This window comes from Anguilla anguilla, chromosome 1, assembly GCF_013347855.1.
Source record: "Anguilla anguilla isolate fAngAng1 chromosome 1, fAngAng1.pri, whole genome shotgun sequence".
NCBI classification, from domain to species: Eukaryota; Metazoa; Chordata; class Actinopteri; order Anguilliformes; family Anguillidae; genus Anguilla; species Anguilla anguilla.
Genome location: NC_049201.1, coordinates 64,334,068 through 64,356,609, shown reverse-complemented (window position 1 = coordinate 64,356,609; position 22,542 = coordinate 64,334,068). Strand labels below are relative to the sequence as shown.

The 22,542-nt window shown below is 38.7% G+C and overlaps 1 protein-coding gene across 13 annotated transcripts in view; it reads left to right on the top strand.

The window, feature by feature from the left end:
* LOC118231004 (thyroid hormone receptor beta-like) overlaps positions 1-20,143 on the top strand; it is a 49,657-nt gene extending 29,514 nt beyond the window's left edge. For 4 of the 13 annotated variants that reach the window (XM_035424390.1, XM_035424379.1, XM_035424407.1 and 1 more), the window contains exons 4-14: positions 970-1,184; positions 1,852-1,916; positions 3,031-3,081; positions 6,906-7,006; positions 7,309-7,456; positions 7,990-8,198; positions 8,315-8,404; positions 8,759-8,785; positions 10,235-10,381; positions 15,687-15,945; positions 16,807-20,143. In XM_035424390.1, coding sequence (XP_035280281.1) covers positions 1,147-1,184; positions 1,852-1,916; positions 3,031-3,081; positions 6,906-7,006; positions 7,309-7,456; positions 7,990-8,198; positions 8,315-8,404; positions 8,759-8,785; positions 10,235-10,381; positions 15,687-15,945; positions 16,807-17,048 — 1,377 coding nt within the window. In that variant the 5' untranslated portion in view covers positions 970-1,146 and the 3' untranslated portion in view covers positions 17,049-20,143. Of the gene's footprint in view, positions 1-969; positions 1,185-1,851; positions 3,082-6,905; positions 7,007-7,308; positions 7,457-7,989; positions 8,199-8,314; positions 8,405-8,758; positions 8,786-10,234; positions 10,382-15,686; positions 15,946-16,806 lie in introns of all 13 variants that reach the window. The other 9 variants (XM_035424482.1, XM_035424432.1, XM_035424449.1 and 6 more) reach the window with 9 other exon arrangements.
* The last annotated feature ends 2,399 nt before the right edge of the window (positions 20,144-22,542 follow it).

The following is a 22,542-nucleotide window of genomic DNA, read 5'->3' as shown; positions in this document are numbered from 1 at the left end:
TAATTGAACTTGCTGCAGCTGTGCTCATTAACATAACCAGTCTTAGTAAATACCCTGCTAATTTGAAAACATGGGGCGATGCAGAATTTTGCAGCCCTGATGGCATTCTTTGTAAATAAGGCCCTTTATTGCCAGAAATCCACTACCGCATAACTTAAAATATTGACACGATATTAGTTAGTTATTTTCCTAGTGTATAGATATTCCCCAAAGATGTCTCCTTTTGACATGTCAAATTTCACAATAAATGGAGATATCCAATTTCATTTTTATAAAAGAGCCTAGTGTAGGTCTGCAACACGAATGCGACTCCCTTGACCTGCAAACTGTAAATGAAAACATTGTGAGCTTGCTTGTTTGTGGTTGCTAGGATACCTCAGCTTGGCATAAGGATTGCGTCATCCTGTCAGGGCTTATTTTAAAACAATTGACGAGCTCACTGTTCATTATCCCAAACATATCACATTATCAGCGTGTATGCTGGTATGGAGAAGAATTAGACGGAGTCACTGTTATGTGACTGTCTTATTCTTATTTGTTTTCTATTTTGTTTTGCCTATTTGTTTTCATGTTCTATACTTTTTAATATTATAATTTTGGCTGATACAGTGCTGCTAAAGCAATTTTGTGTGGTGAAATTACAGTGTACATTCTAGTAGGAAGGCAAATTGTATTCGTGTAATGAATTCCACTTTTCACAAGCTGATTCAGTGCGTGATTATGAAGGACGTTATGAAAACTCAGTTTTCTAGATGGCTATAGCAGTCTGTTTGAAATGCAGTAATGTTGTCTAAACTGCCACCCCGGGATTGTATAAGATATAGGCTAGACCTTGGGTCCAAAGGAAATGCATTTAAATTCAACCTAGGACAAGGATTGTGTGTATTTGGTAATATCTGTGTTTTATATTTTAACATAGTGAGGCTCTTTCAGTCTGGATCTATTCTTGGGTGCTTGTTGTGTATGCAGGAGGGAGTGACATGCGCAGCCACAGAATGACTGAGGGCCGCTGGCACCGGACTTTTTTCTAGAAGCCAGAACCGTGGCCTATTGCAACAGGGAAAGAAAATCCTGTTCTCATGAGGACTGAGACTACTGAGATGTTCAGAAGAAAAATCACACCCAAGACTATGAGAAAACAAATTAATGACAGTTTCCATAACAACGAGCCTACTTGTTGACAGGTGTGAGATTTCATATGGTTTATAAATATTTCTGATATTATGAATTGGGTTTGTCTATTTTATTGTACCCGCCAGAGGCATAAGCGTTCCAAAAACAAAGCCTTGTGTGTGTCATTCAGGTACCATGGTTTGCAGACATACAGCATGACATTACCTAGGTGAATCAGTAACAGCATAAAGAAAAGGCCGACAATCTATGATTACATTACATTACAGGCATTTGGCAGACGCTCTTATCCAGAGCGACGTTACTGTAGCAATACATGCAATATTGTTTAAATGAGGGACAGCAAGACACAGTGTGGAAAATGTGGAGTGCCTGGTTTGCCTCAATGATTCAGAACTTCACATTCTGAATTGTGGACATTGAAAGCAGAGAGCAGCATGTCTCTCCCATTCGAACAGGAGAGTCAAAGCCCTGTGCTATATCCACCAGGGCCAACACACTGCCCGCTTCCCTAAAGAACACAATCTACCACTGCCAGTGCACATTCTACTGGCTTTCCAACCTCAACCTAACCTGGCAGCGTATAAAAAATGCCCACAGTCACACACACTGGATACCTGTCTAGCTTAAATGTAAATTAGGTTTTATGTTATCCAAAATTCTCTTTCTTTATTTCTTCATCCTGTTCTCTCTTTCTTTCTCACCCCATCCCCCCCCCAGGTATTCTGTTGTCACCAGGGGATGTGATCATGACTCCGAGGCCCTAATTCTCAGAAGTATGTCAGGTAGGACAATTTTTTATTACATAAGAACAGGGGTAGCAGTCTGACCCAGTGTTACAATTTAACCCCTGTGCACAGATGCCAAATCTGGTCAGTCCTCACCCATTTATGCAGTGTTTTACTGAAGGCTTTATCACATGGAAAATGAAGACACTTTACAATTAACAATACTAACTTACAGTACTTTAGTACAGTACTTCTAGCTTCACAATTTAACCAGTGCATCAAACATGACACACGACTGAGCCACCCATGAACACTTACACTACAGTATGTGGAACGCCTGCATTAAAGAATACTGCGAACCTCTTGAAAGACACTCAGTTACATTGTGAGTGGTATAAATTCAAACAAAGCAAGCCACAATGAGCCACTATGCTAACACTGCCCAAGGTACGTTAACAATTAGCTTGTATAGCTGTATACACTTGTATAGTACTGCGTAATGTTATGGCTGACTGCGCAACATTGTGCTGAAGCAACAATTCATGCTGTTGTGCGGGTCTCTCAATCATCGTTATAAATTTCAGTTGAGACATGCCATACACCATTGGATGCCTAGAAGACCATTGTGAGTCAATTGATTTAACAAATGTGAGGCTTTCTTTTCATATTGCCTTCTAAGGTAATACAATATTTATTCAAGTTTTGTCTAATCTTAATAAGGAACCATTTAAATTTTTATAGCAACTTGTCATGTATGATCAGTAAAAAATATTACATGCTATTTAAATCTCAAATATGTGCATCTATATTCTGAAATCAAGGCTTTAACATAGGAAATAGCAACATAGTGAATAAATTAAAATAAATTGATTGTCAGCAATCACAGTTAGTTTTGACAGCGTGTATTGCATGATAATTCATTGTGCTTTGCTGTTATTTGTCAGGAACAACAGTTTTCATGGCAGGATAACCTGGAACCTGACAGTGAACTGAAATTCCCTAACTGCTATGCTGGCCCACTAACTGTAAACCTGATAGTCTGCAGGACCCATTGCCACCCGTGGTATATCCTATGTGTATGAATTGCAGAGCTGGATGATGGGGGTTGTTTTGATTTACCTTAATTTAAGAAGGGGGGTTTATAGTTTTTTGTTTTTCTTTTTAATTTCAGAGCAAGCAGGACAATGTAGCCCCAGATGGAAAGAACATGAGCTCATGCAAGGTAATGTGGCCTTTTATTACTGACTCATGGCTGAATTTATTTATGGAATTAACTGAACTTATTATTAGTGTTACTCTGAAGATGGCAGTACTTCCCACTGTGCAAAGGAGATCAGGTAATGCAGAAAAAGGGTGAACGTTTGCTAAAACTATGTAGGTATGGTGCTGCTTATTTAAGGGCATTGTGTCACCACTGTTATTAAACAATGAATAGCCAAGCAAACTTGTGTTTGGGAACCATTTTTTACACTTTAAGCACAATTTTTTCTGCAATAGATGTATTCAACGACACATGACAAAATATTTATTTTCTTTACCTTCTCTGAATTTTTACTCTGAGCTTTGGATTCTAAGCTGCATGACAACTCAGGGTTCTTTGAAAGTCAAGTGTGCTTTGAAGTTCCTTTTCATGTCCTCAACAGTATCAGAGCTCAGCTAGATAACTGCGTCATCAGCCTTTCTATTTTGTACTTGTTGTGTAAAAATGGAAGCATAAACCCTTCTACACAGTGTGCTTGCAGTGTTATATTTTTAATGGGCATCCAGTTATGAATGTGAGGTTTAATTGAGGTCTTTTGGTGGCTTATGTTTCTGACAAAAAAAATTGCACTGAGCATAATTTCTCAAGAGAGGCACAGGATTAATGGATGTATTATGAATAAGTGACCTCAGATTGCCAAGTAAAGCAGTTTACAGGGCTTATTCAGCACTCTACCACAGTTTAAAAAGTGACAATACAAAATATCCTCTCATACTTCACTGAGGCTATTTGGGTATACCCATTAATGCAATTAATGTCGATGTTAAGACCTTTACATTACATTACATTGACAGAGCATCTTACAAAAGTAGAGAACTTCAGTGCCCTCTTGTACTGTTGTACAAGCACATTATCACAAGGCACAGAAGGCCCATTTATAATCAGTATGTTTAAAGTTAAACAAACCAGTAATTAGTACTGTAAACAAAAAGTAAATGCCACTGTGTAAAAGCAAGGACATACCACTGTATGTTCTGTGATCTGAATTTCTGGGAAAGAATCCACGATTAAGCCTGTATTCCATCACATAGTCATCAGCATTGTCCTTTTGCTGCCTCTCTTACTTGACATTACCTACACTGTTAACGTGCCATAAATTATTTTGGTTTTGATGTGTAGTTCATAGTCATATTTGTGTTGTCTGAAAGCATAATGGACTGTACCACTCATTATGTTACCTGCTGGTGAAGAGACATTTTTTTGTTCTCCCAGATTTTGTGTTTTAAAGGGGCAGTTCACTTCCTGAAGTTTTTTGATAGTATTTCATCTTCAGTGTTCCTGAATGGCTTTGTGTATGATGATATTAGATATTTACTGAAGTTTAAAATGACCTGCTAGCTTTACAATGGCTGGTATATAGACATTCACAGGTTTAAAGCAAGAAAATACCCTCCAAGTAAATCCAGAGCAGCTTATACAATGATGCTATGCCTCTGTGGGTAGTTGGTGTCTGGCGAAACTACAGCCAATTGTGGTTCATTCCACAGACCTCCCACCCCAGTCTGTACTAAGAACTAGTTCCTCAGCTGAGTGCTTATCCCAGCAGGCCAATATGGCGTAATATTTTAGCGATCAATTTAACAAGGTTTATGTCTATTCAGAACCAAGAGAATTGGTCTTGGGGCCCTTTTGACTGCACAGCACTTGGTTCTAATTCTGCTGGTTAATGTAAATGTAGGTGCTTCTGAGATATGAAAGAACAAAACATGTTAGTTGCGCCATGGCTGCTGTTGTCATCCTTGTTTAGCAGTTGTGCTGAGAGGGTGTGAAGGGAACTAGATCACCTCAGCTATTTTTTCTTTTGAGCACTGCATCTAAATCGAGTCTATTGCCCTTCTCCTTGCCTCGACTCATCGGTTTTGAATGTGCCAAGGTGAATACCGTATTAATGGTGCCTCAGAGCTTAAATGCACTGCAGATCTTCAAGGGTGTATTATGCTTTGGAATACCCACTCTGATGAAGATGGAACTTTTGCTGGCTATAGAGTGGTAGTTACTCTACTGTGCTTTGGTATTCAGCAGTTAAGTTCCTACGGTAGCAATGAATCTGTGCTGCTAGCAAATTATAGGCTTCTCTTTTAGGCAACTAGCTTAACACCTGTGGTTACCAGGGCAACCTTCTGTTCAGAACTGCTACAGTTACGATGACCATAGTGACTATGCCAGTGGAGAGGAGGCAATGCTTCCCTGGGACACAGTCAGTGAAAGAGACAATGACGAATGTTTTTTTAGCTTTAAAATGGCAGAATATAGCTCATAGAGAAAGTGATACCTGTGCAATGCCTGCTCTCATTTGGAGAGATCTTTTGTTTGTATTCTGTAAACTGAAAAACTGAACATATGCTTTGCTGACTTACAAGTGCCAAAAGCAACTGAGTGCCTGAAAAACAAAATTGATTATATATTTATGATATAACAAACTCAGTTTTTTGAAAAGGCTGTGTGTAATGACACAATGCAGTAATGAAAATGTAATGCAAGTCAGCATTATGGAATGAACTGAAACCTGAGTAGCCTGAGTACACTGAGCAGACAAAGAAGAAGCTTGAGTGACCATGGATTGCACACAAGATAAAATAGCGTTTTACAACAGTAGGATTATGATGCCTTTCCTGCAAACCTGTTTTAAAAGCAGAAAGCTACAAACAACATTTGGATTTTCATGACGATTTAACTAAATCACACACCTCTATTTATTTAATGTATTTCTTACAGTGTTATGAGGTGTGAATTATCACAAAGAATATATTTCTATTTGTACATATTTTTCAGTTTTGTCTCATGTACTCCCACAACAAAATTATGCTGTAATATTTTGTTAATACATTTTTAGGTAGGAGTTCTGCGCTTGAGAAAATGACTTCACATTATTGTAAATGCAGTTTGGGATAATACCTGCAATAGCAGGGAATTTGTGAAGCTTGGATGGCCTAGTTCTGCTTTATTCTTGATGGTCTGTCATCTGTTCTTCTAGCAAATATCCTGCCCTTATGGCATGTATCTGAAATATGTCAATTTGCGATGACCAGATTGTTTTAAGAGATGCTTCTTTTAATTCAGTGTATGTTTTTGTTATGGCTTATGCACGCTCACATTTCAAATTAAATACTAAAAAAGATTTAATAAAGAAATGTAAGTAAGAACTAAAGGTCCCTACCTTTTGTCCTAAGATGAAGTGTGTACTATCTTGTTTTGTTAAGGGGTGTGAATACATGGAGGGTATGGGAAGTGGGATTTGTGGGTGTATGAAACATTGTGTTGGAGGGGGGTGGGCACGGATATGCCTAACCCTGATTTATTTTAGGTGGGTTCGTGATTTATTTATCTATGCATAATTATTAGAAGTAGGGAGTGAATGGTGGTAAAGTGGATTTGAAGGGCATGGCGGGTGGGGGTGGATGCATTAGTCCAAAAAATAGCTGTGTTCTGTATTTTCTACCCTTATGAAAAACCCTTAAAGGTAACTGCCAAAATGATGACCAGCTTGTGTGAATTATGTAATCACTGCACAGTCTATTATAAACTGTGCATTTTAAACATGTTGGCACTCATACTGCATTTACTTTGTTTGCAAAAAGACACAAATTCACCAGTTTCTTTTCCTGATTGTTTGCAAACACAAGCATGCCAAATTGTGTGTTTTTTAAACTTGCTTACTGTTTCAGTATTTGAATATGTGTATTGTTACTAATCCTAATTCAGTGGCTTTTGTATTATACATTTTCTGACACCACAGAACATCTTGCATCTCTCTTTTATTAGCTGCTTTCTTATTCTTTTGTCAGGGTACGTACCAAGTTATTTGGATAAGGATGAGTTGTGTGTAGTGTGCAGTGACAAAGCCACCGGCTATCACTACCGTTGTATTACCTGTGAAGGGTGCAAGGTAACTTCCCATCATTAGTTTTTTTTATTTTGTATGTTTCACATATTTTAAATGGTAACTGGAGCTGTTCTAAGTACAATTTTGGCTAAGTTCTTTCAGCAAGTATATCTATACATCTTACACATATTGTAACTTGAAGCTAAAGCAACCTTTTAATAGTGGAAGTGAATTGTAAAATATTAGTATGTTGTATGAGAAAATAATTGAAGTAAAATTCCAATCGCATGCATGAAAATACAATTTCTAATACAAATGGAATGGAATTCGGACTTTTTGAGTACATTTCCGCGCCTATATTTCAGGGATTTTTCCGACGGACAATCCAGAAGAATTTACATCCGACGTACGCTTGTAAGTACGAAGGGAAGTGTGCCATCGACAAGGTGACCAGGAACCAATGCCAAGAATGCCGCTTCAAAAAATGCATTGCAGTTGGCATGGCAACAGACCGTGAGTCTTCTGAGTTCTGTTATTACTCCCTGAGAAGTGAACCCATGCCACATTCTCTCTTTTTTTAGGAGCGGTATGAGTGCAGTATCATTTTAGAGAATTGACAGTGGTCACACCCTAAGTTTGACCCAAAGAAATAGAAGTACTTGTAAGATTTTAATAGTTCATGCATTGTACTTTATATCTCCTCAGAGCAAACTTAAAAAAAATGAGATGCAGAATAAATACATTTAATCTTAAAACCTTAAAATGCTTTATTCTGTGGTCAGTTCTCAAAGGCTACCCTGATTTCAGAATAACATTTCAACTCCTGGTCCTGAAATGAAATGCTAATCAATAATGAAAAACTGTGTTGTTCCCTTTTTTCTATTTGGAGAAGACACATCATTTTGCAACCATATTCTTCCTTCTTGTATTTTCGGTGGTTGGTGGTTGTCCTCAGGCAGAGTCATTTCTCACCTCTGTCTGGTCATATTGACCACATTTGTCTTTCATCATTACATCACGCCCCTCTCGCCGTCTCAATTTCTCAGTTGTGCTGGACGACAGCAAGCGTCTGGCCAAGAGGCGGCTGATTGAGGAGAACAGGCAGCGGCGGCAGCGGCGGGAGGAGCTCCAGCGGACGGCGTGGAGGAAGCCGGAGCCCACGCCCGACGAGTGGGAGCTGATCCGGGCAGTGACCGAGGCCCACGTGGCCACTAACGCTCAGGGCAACCACTGGAAGCAGAAACGCAAGTTCCTGGTGAGGAGTCTCCGCCCTGCCACGGCTGCCGCGCCCGATTATGCCCCCCCCCCTCCCCCTTTTCCCCAGATCTCTGTCCTCATTTTTAATACCGCCGTTTCTGTGTCTCCTTGTAGAGTGGGCAGAAAGTAAGAGAAGCTGGAGACTCTGTTTTCCTCAGCACTGCAGCTTTAACTCACTGGAACATCTTCCTTCCTCCTCAAAATGTTGTTATGATAATGCTTAGTGTCTAAGATGTGTTTGTCCTCTGTGGTTCTTTTCTCTTTTTGGGGGAATTTTCCAACCCTTTCCATCTCATCGTTCCAAAAAAATGTCCTCTTTTTTTCTGTTATTTGTCATTTTCACCCGCAGATCCAAGTCTCTTTCGAGCCACCTTAAATATAATGGCATACTCTCATCCCTCTCCACATAGCTCATCTGCCTTGAGTTTTGATTTTGTGTGCATTATTTTGCTTGATGTGGGTCAATGAAATTTCACAATGTCTGTTGATCACCCTCCAGCTTGTGGAAGTGAAGCTACTTATTGAAATAACTTTATTTTATTCTGTACTTCTGACTAGAGAGCAGTGGAGGTGAAGGAGTCCAAGGTAAGAACCAGCAGACTACACGAGGCCTCTATTCAATCTAAGTGCATGATGCATTATCCAAAAACTCTTGAATAATGAATTTAAACAAACAGTGCTGCTTGTTGCGTATTACACTGTACAATTACCTTTATGGTTGCTGAACTGAACAATAAATATACAGGGAGCCCGTGCTTAAATGTATTATTCAAAATTAAAGACAAGGCATGTTGCATTTTGATTTATTAGTGATCAAATACTTCTCAAATCTCTCTTTCTGCCTTTTGAGTAGTGAGTTTAGGACAGAATATAGTAATGTGTTATGAAGATTTGTCCTTTGTCTTACTATGAAAAAGAGATAGTTTCAGCTGCTAATGTAAATGTATAATTTACTTTAAATGTGACAAGCAGATGCTAAGGATGTCCTGTATCTATTAATGATCCCTGTCTGTCAATATCTCTTTTTCACTTCCTTTCATCTACATCATTTCCTCTGGACATTGACAGGATGTGTGTTCTTTATCGCATTAAAGCTGCAGTTTGGTGACAGATGTAAATGATTTTGGGCACTATCTTTCACAACGTGAAAAAAAATGTAAAATGCAAGTACATATTTTGAGCAGGAAAAGAAAATTAACAAGAAAGGAGAAAACATGGTTTCATTTACAAAGTGGCCAGTAAGATTTATTGCTGTTGCAGGATTTTACATTGAAAAATATGTATTAGGGTTCAGCTTTTCACTTGAAGTAGAAACAAGGTGGAGGCTAAGCTAATTGTGGGAAGGAAAGGCATTCTAGCTAAATACTTAATGAGACCATTTTGAGAAAGAGGTGGATTAATGTTTCATACAGTATGTAATGTCCCTGTAGATCTGAGGTGAAAAAACACGTTTCAGCAAACATCTTAAAAATGATTTACATAAACAAGCCTGCCAAGTCTTTCAGTGAAACAAGTTTTGGCAAAGCCCTTGTTGAAAATAACAATAGTCTAAACCTATAAGAGTGGCTCTGATAAATTTTTTTGCAGCTATTGCAATTATTTTCAAGCTTTCAGCAGGTTTCATACTAATCATTTTGAATTAATAAATTTGTCCTTGAGTCACCGATTTTGTTCAAGTCTAATCACTGCTCAAATCTTGCATTAATAGTTCAGAAGTGTTTGTCATGCCTGTGAACAGTTCACAGCGAGAGAGCGTTTCATTCTTTAAATGATATATGACAGACATAAATTGCAAGGTTGTCAGATTTAATTGAGAAATGTGCCATTTCATTTGATTTATGGACACATAAGCCCCGTCTGTTTCGTTTTTCTCCTTCTGTCTTTCTCTTTTGTACATCTTGTTACATGTCATGTTGCAACCATTACACATCTTCTGTGTTTACGGAAGAATATTGAGCTGTATGACATCATCATCCTTTTGGTGACTGTTGCTAGGCTCCTTCGCTACTGAGCTCCGCCTTCTTGCTGTTTCAGGCAGAGGACATCGGTCAAGCTCCATTCGTCAATGCGCCAGATGGAAACAAAGTGGACTTAGAAGCCTTCAGTCAGTTTACAAAAATTATCACCCCAGCCATCACCAGGGTGGTGGACTTTGCCAAAAAGCTGCCCATGTTCTGTGAGGTGAGGCATCTGTTGACCTTGGCTTTCACATTCTGCCCAATTTGGGTGAGGCTTTGCACCACAGTATTGTTGGAGTGTTGACTAACAGCTATGTATTCATTCCCATAAATAGTAGGTGACAGCACTTTTTGATTGAACCACTTTGTTTAATTTTGAATTGAACAGATATAGTGTAACACAAAAGGCGAAATGCATGTATCGCATTTGGAATAAATTATGCAGCCGTGCGTATTTTTGTTTTGTGTCCCATGACTGCTGTTAAAATGAGTCCTGGGTGATATGTCTGGAAATGCATAGCAATGCTAACAGGAGGCTTCATAATAATTTTTACAAGTGTTTTGTATATTATGAATACATTAAAAGTACTGGTAATTAAACATTATTTTATTATTATGGGATGTAATTATATGGAAACTACACAGTATAGCTTAATAATAGGTTGACCTGAGCTGACAGTACACATTATTTGTGTATTTAAAGGGGCTATGTAAAATTACGAGGTTGATATTGGGATTGAGACTGGGAGGTTTTGACCTAGGGCAGTTGAGAGAAATGCCTGAGTTAACTTGTATTGATATGAGCTCCAGACTTGTCTTCAGCACTGATTTATTGCAGTTTGTGCCTTTGTGGAATGCATGCATATGTCGGTGGTTTCTCCTGGATTAACTGACAGATTAACTGCATTTTGCCATATGAGTCTCTGGAATCACTGCTGTACCACCTGTACATATGGAAGGAGACTGCTGCACGTGCGGTCTGCCAGGTTACTCACCCAAAAGCTGTTTTCCCATTACAGGCCACACAGGCCATAGGAGAGCTAAAGGCAATTAGAGGAAAGCTGTGCAATTGCAGTTGGTTCCCTGTCGATGCTTGGTACATCAGGGCAAGGAGCTAAATCTCCTTAATAAATTTTATTTCCTATGCTGAACTGAGACCTGGCAATGACGAAAGAATATGCCCTTGAATCAAGCTTCACCTGTTGGTTATTTTAAAAAGCCTCCCCTGCTTCTCAGTGTGGATTAATGCTATGATACATCATTTGGACTCAGAGTTTGACATTAAAAAAACAATAACCCACGTGAATCAAAACCTTGTCGTGTGCATGCGAATGAAACAAATTATATGAAATTACTACAGTAGTGCATAAACTTTTCTGGACCTGCACCAAGAGGTACTCTTGCACTGGTTAAATGTGTCACATTTAAATTTACATCCTCACCACTTATTAATACATTTTACAGCTTAACTGTCCAGCGAAACCCTCCATCAGTTTTCTCTCTGGTTTCTCTAAATTGCTCACATTCATTTGTTCTTTGTGTTGAGCTCTTCTCCTTCAGGTCATACATGTTTTTGAAGTTTGGCACATTACCTGGTATCAGTCTATTCCCCATTACAGTTAAAGCAGGTGTTGTCGCTTCTCCATTATGCATTCCTCAATAATAATAATAATAATAATAATAAGTAGTAGTAGTAGTAGTCGTAGTAGTAATAGAAATATTGTAACATTTTGAAAAGCACCATTTTAATTGAAGAAATGCTGTCTCTGCAACTGGATCCTCCAATTATTTTGTAATAAGGTCTGTAAAAGGTTACTGGGGAGTTTTGCTCTCAGTCATAAATATGTTGTTGAAGCTCAAGTTGATGATAACCTCCCACTCGCTATTGCTCTGATCCCGGCTATAAATTCATGGCCTTCTTCTACAAAACAAAATTGATTCAATTCATCAAAAGCTTCAGGAGTCACATAAGATAAGACTGCATTTGATAAGAGTCTGACTGAGGTTTTCTCCCTATTTGCACCCAGTGCACTTCCTCATTGTTAAGATTATCATACTGTTGTTAACTTTTGGAACCATTCCTTCTGACCTTCACTTGGCTGCAATTAAGTCTTAAGACCTGTGTTCTTTTTGTTTATTTTTATTTTTTGCTTTATTATTTGGCCCTGATAATAGCTGACATGCGCTTATTGAAGTTAACGAAAATACTTTGTTGAAATCTGATATGTATGCCGAAATCATATAGCAGACTATCACAATTTTTTTACAGAATCATGTTTGGTCTTGAGTTTCTTGAGCCAAGCTTACAGAGAAGACTGCCAACAGCCAGTGAAAAAAGACCGTTTAACAAATCCAGCCACCTTGGAAGAAGACAGACAAAATGGCAACAAGGCATGAGCACAAAGGGAAAAGCACACACTGGACAGAAGTGGGATCATTTATTGAGCTTTGGCAAGAACACCAGTATTTGTTCAGTCCATCTGTAGAGAATTCCACAGAAAACAAAAGAAGTGTAATAAGTTGAAAACAAGAACCTGGAGGCTTGTTTGAAACATTAGGCAAATTAGCATTGCTCCATGTTATGCTTAATACCTCTTCCAGGTATCAGACTTGAAGGTCATAAAGAAAGTATTAAGACACTTAATCTTGGCTCAGTAACATGAGCCTCTGGGTGGATTTGATTGAGACCCTTACCTTTTTATATGGATTAATAAAGCAGATGACTAAAACTATTTTAGGATGAGTTCTGCTAGTAGATTAATAGGGCAATGGTAGAAATTAAAGTTACAGTTTGGATTGACTTTGTGTATTTTACTACAGACAAAGCTTACAAGGACTCATTGTAGAATCAGAGACCCTTGCTGTGGTCATAGCCAGACACTGTTGCAGATGTACTTTAAACTCAATTAAATGTACTGAACCTACATAGTCTGTTTTCACCATAAAACATTCTGTTTGAAGGCTTTTTGTGGTTTTATGTTTAAAACGCTCTATAAACGATATGAAAAATATGTTTTTGTGTTTGATGATACTCATCATAACAATTGATGCAACCTACTTTCCTTTTATCTTACTCTATCAGGTACATTTACAGTATACCTATGATGCTTGATGATATGGACAGTTTTTATCTATTTGTAATGCTCCTTTAATGTTAAATCCTTCACAACATATAACATTGTGTGATGAGTACCTGAGAGAATCAGGCTTCATGATGAACACCTCTTAAGCTTTTATGTAAGCTATTGTTCCTCCTTGCAGCTTATTTTCGGGAAATGAATGTGCATGCTCTCTCAGACCTTTGGGCAACATTTTGTAGTGTTTTCCACAACAACAAAAAAATGTTGAGACAAATTTAGAGCAATTAATTGACATATCTGATCATAATCAACAAGTTGTGCCACAGGGCTATGTTCTTGGCCCTCTCATTTGTATATAAACTACAAGCTATTCTTTTGGCAGATTTTGAATTGTATTCATAACAGTAACACTAAAATAATCTTAATAAGGCTGCTAATGTTTTTTAAAAATGTTATTCCTTTTTTTCCCAGTTTTGAATGCCCAATCATGCTCACTTGCATTGTCCATTTGGATGCAGAGTGCAGAGAATCATGTGCTCAAACATGTGACAGAAGGAAGCTAATGTCTTTTATTACACTGCAGTTCACAAGTCAGGTTCACACAGACGTGAGTCAAAGGAAGACACTTCGTATGCAGCTCAAAAGGCAAACTTGCAGGTGCTTGATTTACCAGTAATGGGTTGCTGGTGTGTGATGACCTGTTGTCATCCCGGCCAACTGAGACCCTTTGACCTGAAGGGCAGCCGGCCAAACAGCACTAGTATGGTCCTGATTCAATACCAGACCATATGGGGCCCATTAATGCACTATGATATTGCCTTAGGATGAACCACCCAGCAACCCAACTTGCCAGTGTTTGTCCCATGTTTTCAACAGTGAATCACTGGATGAATCCTGGATGAACTCAATTTTAACTCATCAGTAAAACTTTCATTCTCAGAACTAGCAATTTAATATGGCTTGGGGTTTCTGTTTATTCATGATATTATAAATAGTGCTGTCAATGTGGGTTGCACTTTCTCCTTCAGTTCTTACATCAACAGTTTCACCAAAGACTTCCTTACTTCACGTCTGGGACATAGCCAGACAGAGAGTTCTGCTACCAATCATCCCTTGGTAGAACCCTCCTATAAGCCTTTGTATTACTGCAATATGGTTCTCAGTGGTGTCTCAGCCACTCTACTGTCCTTGGCCACTTACAAATATATTCGGAATTCACCTGTCAGGGTTTTTACTGAAAAGATTGTTGGACCACATATTTGAACTCCAACTCCTGGGTAAATGACATTGGAAGCCTTTCAGGCTCAGAGTGATTTGTAAAATCCTCCCCTTTGCCTTTGTGGCACTTCTTCTTACTCTTGTTTCTGCTTATATCGGGGCCCTGTTCAGTCTCTTGCACAGAGTACAGGCATTTTTTATTTTATGTCTTACTCATTTTTAAAAGAATGTTAGCATATATGATAAAGTACATAATTGATATTTTATTTAAAGAAACTGGAGAAAAGTAGCTTTGTGCTATATATAATATATTTTATATTTATATATTTACTTGTTATCCAGAGTCTGCCATAAAAGATAAGCTGTTGCTTATATATTAGCCTTGTTTAAGGTTTGAAAAGCTGATAAAGGTGTAGCATTTAGGATTTTTTACTTGAAAATATTATAAAATAACCATGCTCAGGCAAATCTATGACTGGCAATCTGTCTTTACACACTTTCGCCACATTTGTGCACCTTTAACTGTATTTGTTATTTTAAACTGTGTTTGGGATGTTTCTGGGTGTGGCGTTCTCTTTGGGGAGGGGTGGGTGTGGCCTACAGAGCCTGTGGTTTTGGATTAGATTTCAATGGAGTGTTTGTTGCTATAGCTAGCTAGCTGCTGTAATGGCCCAGATATAGCGAAGCAAAAAGACAGGGCTCATTCAAGAACTAGAGTTATTGTTACCTTATAATTGCTTTACCTCAGTGGTGTCAGCTGAAGCTTGCTAAGGGGATGAAAAGTGACACTGAACTGGCTTGTTTTTTTGCTGGACCTGTAATTAACGTTACCTCTAGCTGTGCAGCTAGGTTTCCAGACATCCGGTTTTTGAACGGAATGTCCGGTATTCAAATCATTTGTACGTGTCTGGTCCGTGGTCCCGACCAGACATTGTAGCTTTATGTCTGGTCCAATTAATCGATGGGAGAAATTTACCGTTAGTTTCTAATGAATTTTCATGTCTGTGACTCGGTCAGGTACTTGGGGGTGAGTGAGCAGGGTTGAAGAAGGAGGGGGAGACTTATTTGATTGTGAACACAAGCTACAACTATACTGCATAGTATGCCTTTAACTATTTTATTCAAACGCATATTCAGGACTTAAGTATCATGATACTGTAGTACAAATATCCAGCTGATGCGGTACAATCGATGGAACTGTAGAGTGACCCCTTGGTTTGTATCCCCCAGTTACCATGCGAGGACCAGATTATTCTTCTGAAAGGCTGCTGTATGGAGATCATGTCACTGCGGGCGGCGGTGCGCTACGACCCAGAGAGCGAGACGCTCACACTGAACGGGGAAATGGCTGTGACTCGGGGTCAGCTGAAGAACGGGGGGCTGGGCGTTGTGTCAGACGCCATCTTTGATCTGGGCGTGTCCCTGTCCTGCTTCAACCTGGATGATTCTGAGGTGGCTCTACTGCAGGCTGTCATCCTCATGTCCTCAGGTGTGCATTTCCCGCCTGTCTTCCGCTGACACACCCCCCACAGTGCATCACTCCCCTGTCCTCTTTTAAGACGTCCTCAGAGCTCTCGCAATACCTTTTGTGTTTCTCTTTGATTCAAGATTTCCTACACACAGGGTCTAACCTACATGCATTTTTTGGATGTAGGTCTATTGCCAATAAACATTTTATCAGCTTAAAATTGATAACCCGTCGGAGTCTGAAAATATGTATGTCAGTCTGAAGTATTCAGCAGTTCAGAAATAATTTTCACAAAACTCAAAAAGCTGGGAAACATAGCTTTTTTTAAGTATAAATATCAATTATTCAAACTCTATTGTACACTGTGTTGTTGCTAATTGTTTTATTCTTTTGTAATAATTGTAAATGAGACTTATAGTGCTTAAGGGTGCTACTACATAATATACAGTATGTGTTTCACACATCAGGCCACATCATAAAGTTGGCTCCAGTGTCACCCAGGAAAGGACAGTATCAGTCAGGATTGTATTCCCTTATGGCTTCTTTTATTGACTAGGTGCTTGCAGTGTGTCTCTTCCACCTGCACAGGACATGTAGTCTCCTAGATAAGCATTTATTCAATGTTAGTCTATGGAAGGAGGGGAGCGATAGGTGTGTGTGTGTGTGTGTGTGTGTGTGTGTGTGTGCATGTATGTGTATGTGTGTGTGAATGTGTGCTTGTGTATTCATAAATGCATGTATGTGGTGGTGTTCCTGTATTTTAGGAGGTATTCTTGGCTTACTGAAAGCTCGTATTATTTGAAATTTCATCCTGGTTGTTTGTTCTCGACGGACAAAGGGCATTTTGCAGGACTATGCTCAGCCTTGCCCTCTGTTTTTCAGACCGTCCGGGCCTGACGAGCGTGGAACGGATCGAACAGTGCCAGGAGGACTTCCTCCTGGCCTTCGAGCACTACATCAACTATCGCAAACACAAGGTGCCATACTTCTGGCCCAAGCTGCTGATGAAGGTGACGGACCTGCGCATGATTGGGGCGTGCCACGCCAGCCGCTTCCTGCACATGAAGGTGGAGTGTCCCACCGAACTCTTCCCCCCGCTCTTCCTGGAAGTGTTTGAAGACTAAAGGGGGGCACGGACACATCAAACTCTTTCAGCACTACTGAGTCATTTCATTCCATTGATTAGGTGTGGCTTCTTCCTAGTTTTGGATGGAACTATTCCTAAGATGCGGGTACATGTGAATAGTTTTTTTTTCCCCCTTGTCTTTTTGTACATCTGTATACATACAGTGTTTTTCATGGTAACGATGTGATTGGTCGATTTTTATGGAGATTTTTTTTTTTTTTTTTTTTTTTTTTTTGCGCCAGCGCTTACCTAGCAATGATAACTAGTTGACTTTGAATTTAAGAAGTGCATGCACTTTTTATGTGATAGTATCTTCTTGGGTGATTTGTCAGTTTTTACCATACTTTTACAGTACTTCATGTGAGCTGTGAGTGAGACTGTGTTTTATGAAAAAAGTGCTTTCGGTGGGATAAAGTGGCTCATTCCAAATGATGTCGCCGTGTTTTGCGACCAACACGCCTGTACACAAATCAGCGCCCTCATGGAGTGACAGCACATTTACCAGTACCCGCCACAACTGTGATGCTGTAGTTTGTGCCATCCGTGACAGCCATGAACAGACTTTGTGCTTTTGATTTTATTATTTCATCAAATGGACTCTCTACCATTAAGTGCACATATTAGTAAGAAAAAAATCTGTCTTGTTTTGTTAAAAAAAGGCACCTGTTTGGTGCCAAAAACCGTCTGCTAAAACTCTGCATCAACCTGGTTACCACACACATCAGAAACCTCACAACAGCCTTTGTGCAATGTCGTTGCTGTGTGCTTTATCCTTCATTTTGAGAAGCACACTTAAGGGAATGCTACCATTTTCTCACCGGTGTTCAGAAATAAACAAATACACGAGTCAGAAACAAAAAAGGTGCCGATCTTAATGTGCTTTGCTATGTGAATCAGGGGGATTCGTCATCTCATTTGGGAGCTGTTGTTTGTCCCTCTGTGTTCTGTGTATACAAAAGACTGCAGATTACTCACTTGCCAGACAATCTTGATGCAGTAGTTCTATGTTAATGTTCCACATCTCTGATTTTCTTGTGTCATTTTCTAAATGTGTAAGTTATTACAAATCAACTGAAGCAATGCTTTTGCTAGGACTTGTTGGTGCTAAGAATTGGCCAGTTCCATGCTTCTGATTCCTGGTTTCCCCGATGCAAAAGGTCATGTCTACAATAGAATTATGATCAGGAGAAGCAGGAAATTAGACTGAGAGAGAGAGAGAGAGAGAGAGAAAGCAAGCAAGAGAGAGAGAGAGAGAGAGAAAGCAAGCAAGAGAGAGAGAGAGAGAGAGAGAGAGAGAGAGAGAGAGAGAGAGAAATAGAGAGAGAACATGAGACATCAGCAGCTACAGTGTTAGGAATCGGCCAATATTACAACTGTGTTAGCTTGTCTGATATTTTTAGTTTTAGCTGTCCGTTTTTTTTGGGAAATTTGAGGAGTAAGACAGGAACGGTAGATTTTTGTTGTAGTGCTTTGCTTTATATTGAAAAAAAAAAAAAATGTTTTGTGTGAAACAGTTATATAAAAGCTTTCCTTATCCTCAAAGCGGCTTCTGTTATATGCAAGTTGATGCCTTTTTATAAGCAATAGCTTTGCAGCAATGTTTGAATGATTGTGACTTCTCACGCTACAGCACAGATTTAATGTTAATGCACAGACAATCAAGCAAGTGGACTAGAGAGGGGTACCAGGGGGCTCACTTGCCTGAGGGAAAGGTGAACACAACATGGAGTGGTGGGTCTTTGTACTCCTCACATGTGGGGCAACTTGTTGATCAAGGAATGTTATATACTCTACATGTTCTACTTTTTTACAAAATTGTGGATATGAACTAGCAAAGCAGTGGATATGTTACGTACCATAAAAAGCTATTTTACAGTATAAAGGATAAAGGTTTGTATATTTTCAGAATGCAGAGGTGCTCTGCCGATATTTTACTCATATACTGAACGTTTTATCATTTTGCGAACCTGAGAGAAGTCTTTTCTTGAATTTATAGCAAGAACGGTATACTGTTGAGAGTTGTTCATATAAGATTCACGAGTGACTGTTTCCTATGATACTTTCAAATCATTCCAAAAAAGGGAGTTTGAAGCAGCTGATTTCCTGAGAGATCATCCTAGTCAAGCAAAAGCGTTTTAACTTTTTTAGCCATTTTTTTTAAATGCAGTACTATAATTAGGAAGTAAACAGCAATGGCCATTATATCACTGTGGTTAGGAAGAAACTAAATGAACCTCGCTGGTAAAACTTTACATTCTTTTAAAACAATGGATCTGAGCACATGGCTCAGTACAGTTTTAAAAATTAATTTAAATTTTTGTCAGTTCATTACCTGTTTACTACTTGCTCAGTTTACCATTTACTTTCAGAAACATCATATTTCTAATTAACCGGCAACAGTGTATGCACTTTTTTATGATAGCAGTATGGAGGCATATTCAGGGAACTAAGCTTGTAATCAGAAGGTTTTGAATCCCATGTTGGACACTGTTGAAAGGTACTTAACCTGAGCTATGTCCATAAATATCCAACAATGTAAATGGATAACAACAACAGTAATGATAATAATGGTAAGAATAATTAAAGGCCCTAAAATAAACTCATCAGTGACCTTTCTGAAAAGGCATCTGTATTCAAAACTTGTATTTACAAGTAGTAAGCTCAAAACCAAAAGCGTCAAATTATAAAATAGTACATCCTCCCCTTGCTATTGATAGTAATCTCAATATCTTATTTTGTTCTATTTTGTTTCATCCTAGTGAGCAATTACGTGCACATTGATAAAATACAGACCATATCAAAACTATGAGTATGTTCTGAGTGAGAGGATTTGACTGAGTTATATTGCGAATATTTCACTGAGTAAATGGTAGTTTTGTACTAAACTGGATGTTTTGCACATGGCTGCACTATCAGAGTAAGGTTTGAAATTGCTTTGATCTGGATGTCCTGGTTGACATGACTGTTTCTAATGTTGCACTAAAGGAAGATAATGACAACAGGGATGATGATAGTGATGATGATGTTTCTTATGATGTCTGTGTTGTGTGAATTGGCTCTGAAAATAAATATGGATTGGAAAACTCCCTGGAACAGTGCTGAGTGCTTAGTTTTTGTCTGTACTGTGTCAAGATTATTTGATCTTCTAAAAACCATTCAAATGCGTACATGGCAGTACTTTCAATATGAATATCATATTGAATTGTGTACTCTCTTTGCCGTTGGCAGGACATCAGACTAAATTGTTGTCATTTTAAGTTTCAAATGGTACCCCACTGCAAAACCCAAATACAGAAATTTGATTTAAAAATCTTTGATATGTACCTTACTGATTGCGGTACATATCAAAGTTTTTTAAATAGATTTTTTTAGAAGTCCAATCAGGGAAACAAAAATGTAAAAATATGATCAAGTCAGTGATTGGGTGTGACTGCTTTGTTTCACATTCCGATGGTCTGAAGTCTGGAGGCATTATCTCAGTACATGGAATTAAAGTTGTCTCAGATGTCACACTTCTGCAAAGAATGATTTGTACACAGATTTGTCAGTCTGTTGTAATGTTGTTATTGTGTACAAAATACTGATTCATTTGGCAAATTTATAGAACTCATTCACAAGATTATGTACACCAAGTTTCATAAAAGTTGGACATACGATATGGGAGTTATTGCTATTTGAAGTTCAAAGATTTGATTATTTATTTATAGCGCCACCTGGAGACCAGTTGGGTTTACATTGGCATCTAGTCTCCAAGTAACCTGACCAGACTGCCATCATTTACCATTTCAAAACATGAGAGAATACTATTACTACCACTACTTGAAACTACTATGGGCTCGAAACCATAGTAATAATAAAATCATACAATAACAGGAGATTATTGGTTCATGGGGGCAACATAGCTCAGAAGGTAAGAGCGGTTGTCTAGCAGTCGGAGGGTTGCTGATTCGATTCCCTGCCTTGGGTATGTCGAAGTGTCCCAGAGCAAGACACCTAACCCCTAATTGCTCCCAACAAGGTGATTGGTACCTTGCATGGCAGCCTTTCACCGTTGGTGTGTGAGTGTGTGTGTGAATGGGTGAATGAGAGGCATCAATTGTAATGTGCTTTGGATAAAAGCGCTATATAAATGCAGTCCATGTACCATTACCACTTCCCGCTAGATCATAGAAAGGTTTTCCAAGGGACACCCTCTGCTTGCCACTCAGCATTAAAAGAGATGTATAGGATGAATATACATGGATTGGTTAATTTTTCAACATTATATTTTAGTCAAAAACGTTTGAGCAACTGACACAAAACTTCACAGTTCAATCAAAAGCATCCATCACCTTCAGTGATGATGCCTTGACTCACTTCATAGATGACTGCTCAGAGACCACTGAGTCAGCCAGCTGCAGCACAGAAACTCAATTTCTAATTACTCATGTCGAGAAATTTATGAATATTACAGACAGGGGAGGACTTCCTTAATTTAATGTTTTCCCTTATAATAAAGTTATCTACCTTTTGTATTGAAGGCAGGTATTACTTGGAGGAACAACCCTGAAGAGAGACTAACCTGCTACACAGGCACCTGCAGTCAGAGGTCTTTTCTGTTATTATTAACCAAACACAGGATGGGTGTATTAACTTAAAAGCCACTTTGGGTAATTGGAGTTTAATATTGTTTAAAGTAATGACAGGGCTACTTTTGACATTTATAGTCATGTGTTTTATTAAATCCTTTTTTTCATCCTGTAGCATACACCAAATCCTTTCTGTAGACAAAACACATCCTTGACAAAATCCTGTTTTGGTACAAAAAGTAATAATTCACTTACCTACCTGTTTTATTAACCCTTCTTCAATATACATATTTTTTATTCATAGAAGTTTTTGTATAAATTCTCCTTTGTTCTGAGGTAGGTAAAGTAGAAAAAAATGAAGGCATGCCAGGCCCACACTGCTTGGAGTGATGCTCCCAGTCTCATTATTGATCTTGCTCCTGATTCACTGTGCTACTTTGGGTCAAGATGAGATGGCAGTTCTATGGAAGTCCTAATTTCCCATTGCTATGAAGTAATCTCACATCATCTGCCTGAATGGACAGATGCTGCTTATCACACGTGAGGCCCTTCTGTTCTTAGAAATGGAATAGGTGCAGGTGTGTAGCCAGTCAATAAATATGTGTATGGGAAGCATTTAGACAAAGCCCATTATGTAGATACTCATATAATAAAACTGCATGGCCCCCACCTCACCACCCAGAGCCTGGGCCTGACACTTTGTGAATATAATTCAAAGTCAGGTTAAGAAATCCAATATTGCCCTGAGACCATCCTTTTAGTAATTGCCTATAGAGAGGTGTTATGATATAAATATGTCTCTCGGCATTGTTGGAGTCAGCATGCGTGTTTGTGTGTGTGTGTGTGTGTGTGTGTAGTTTTAGCATGAACCTTTAATGTCATTTACGCTATAATTCTATAAAGGATAGTAATGTCTCTCTTTGT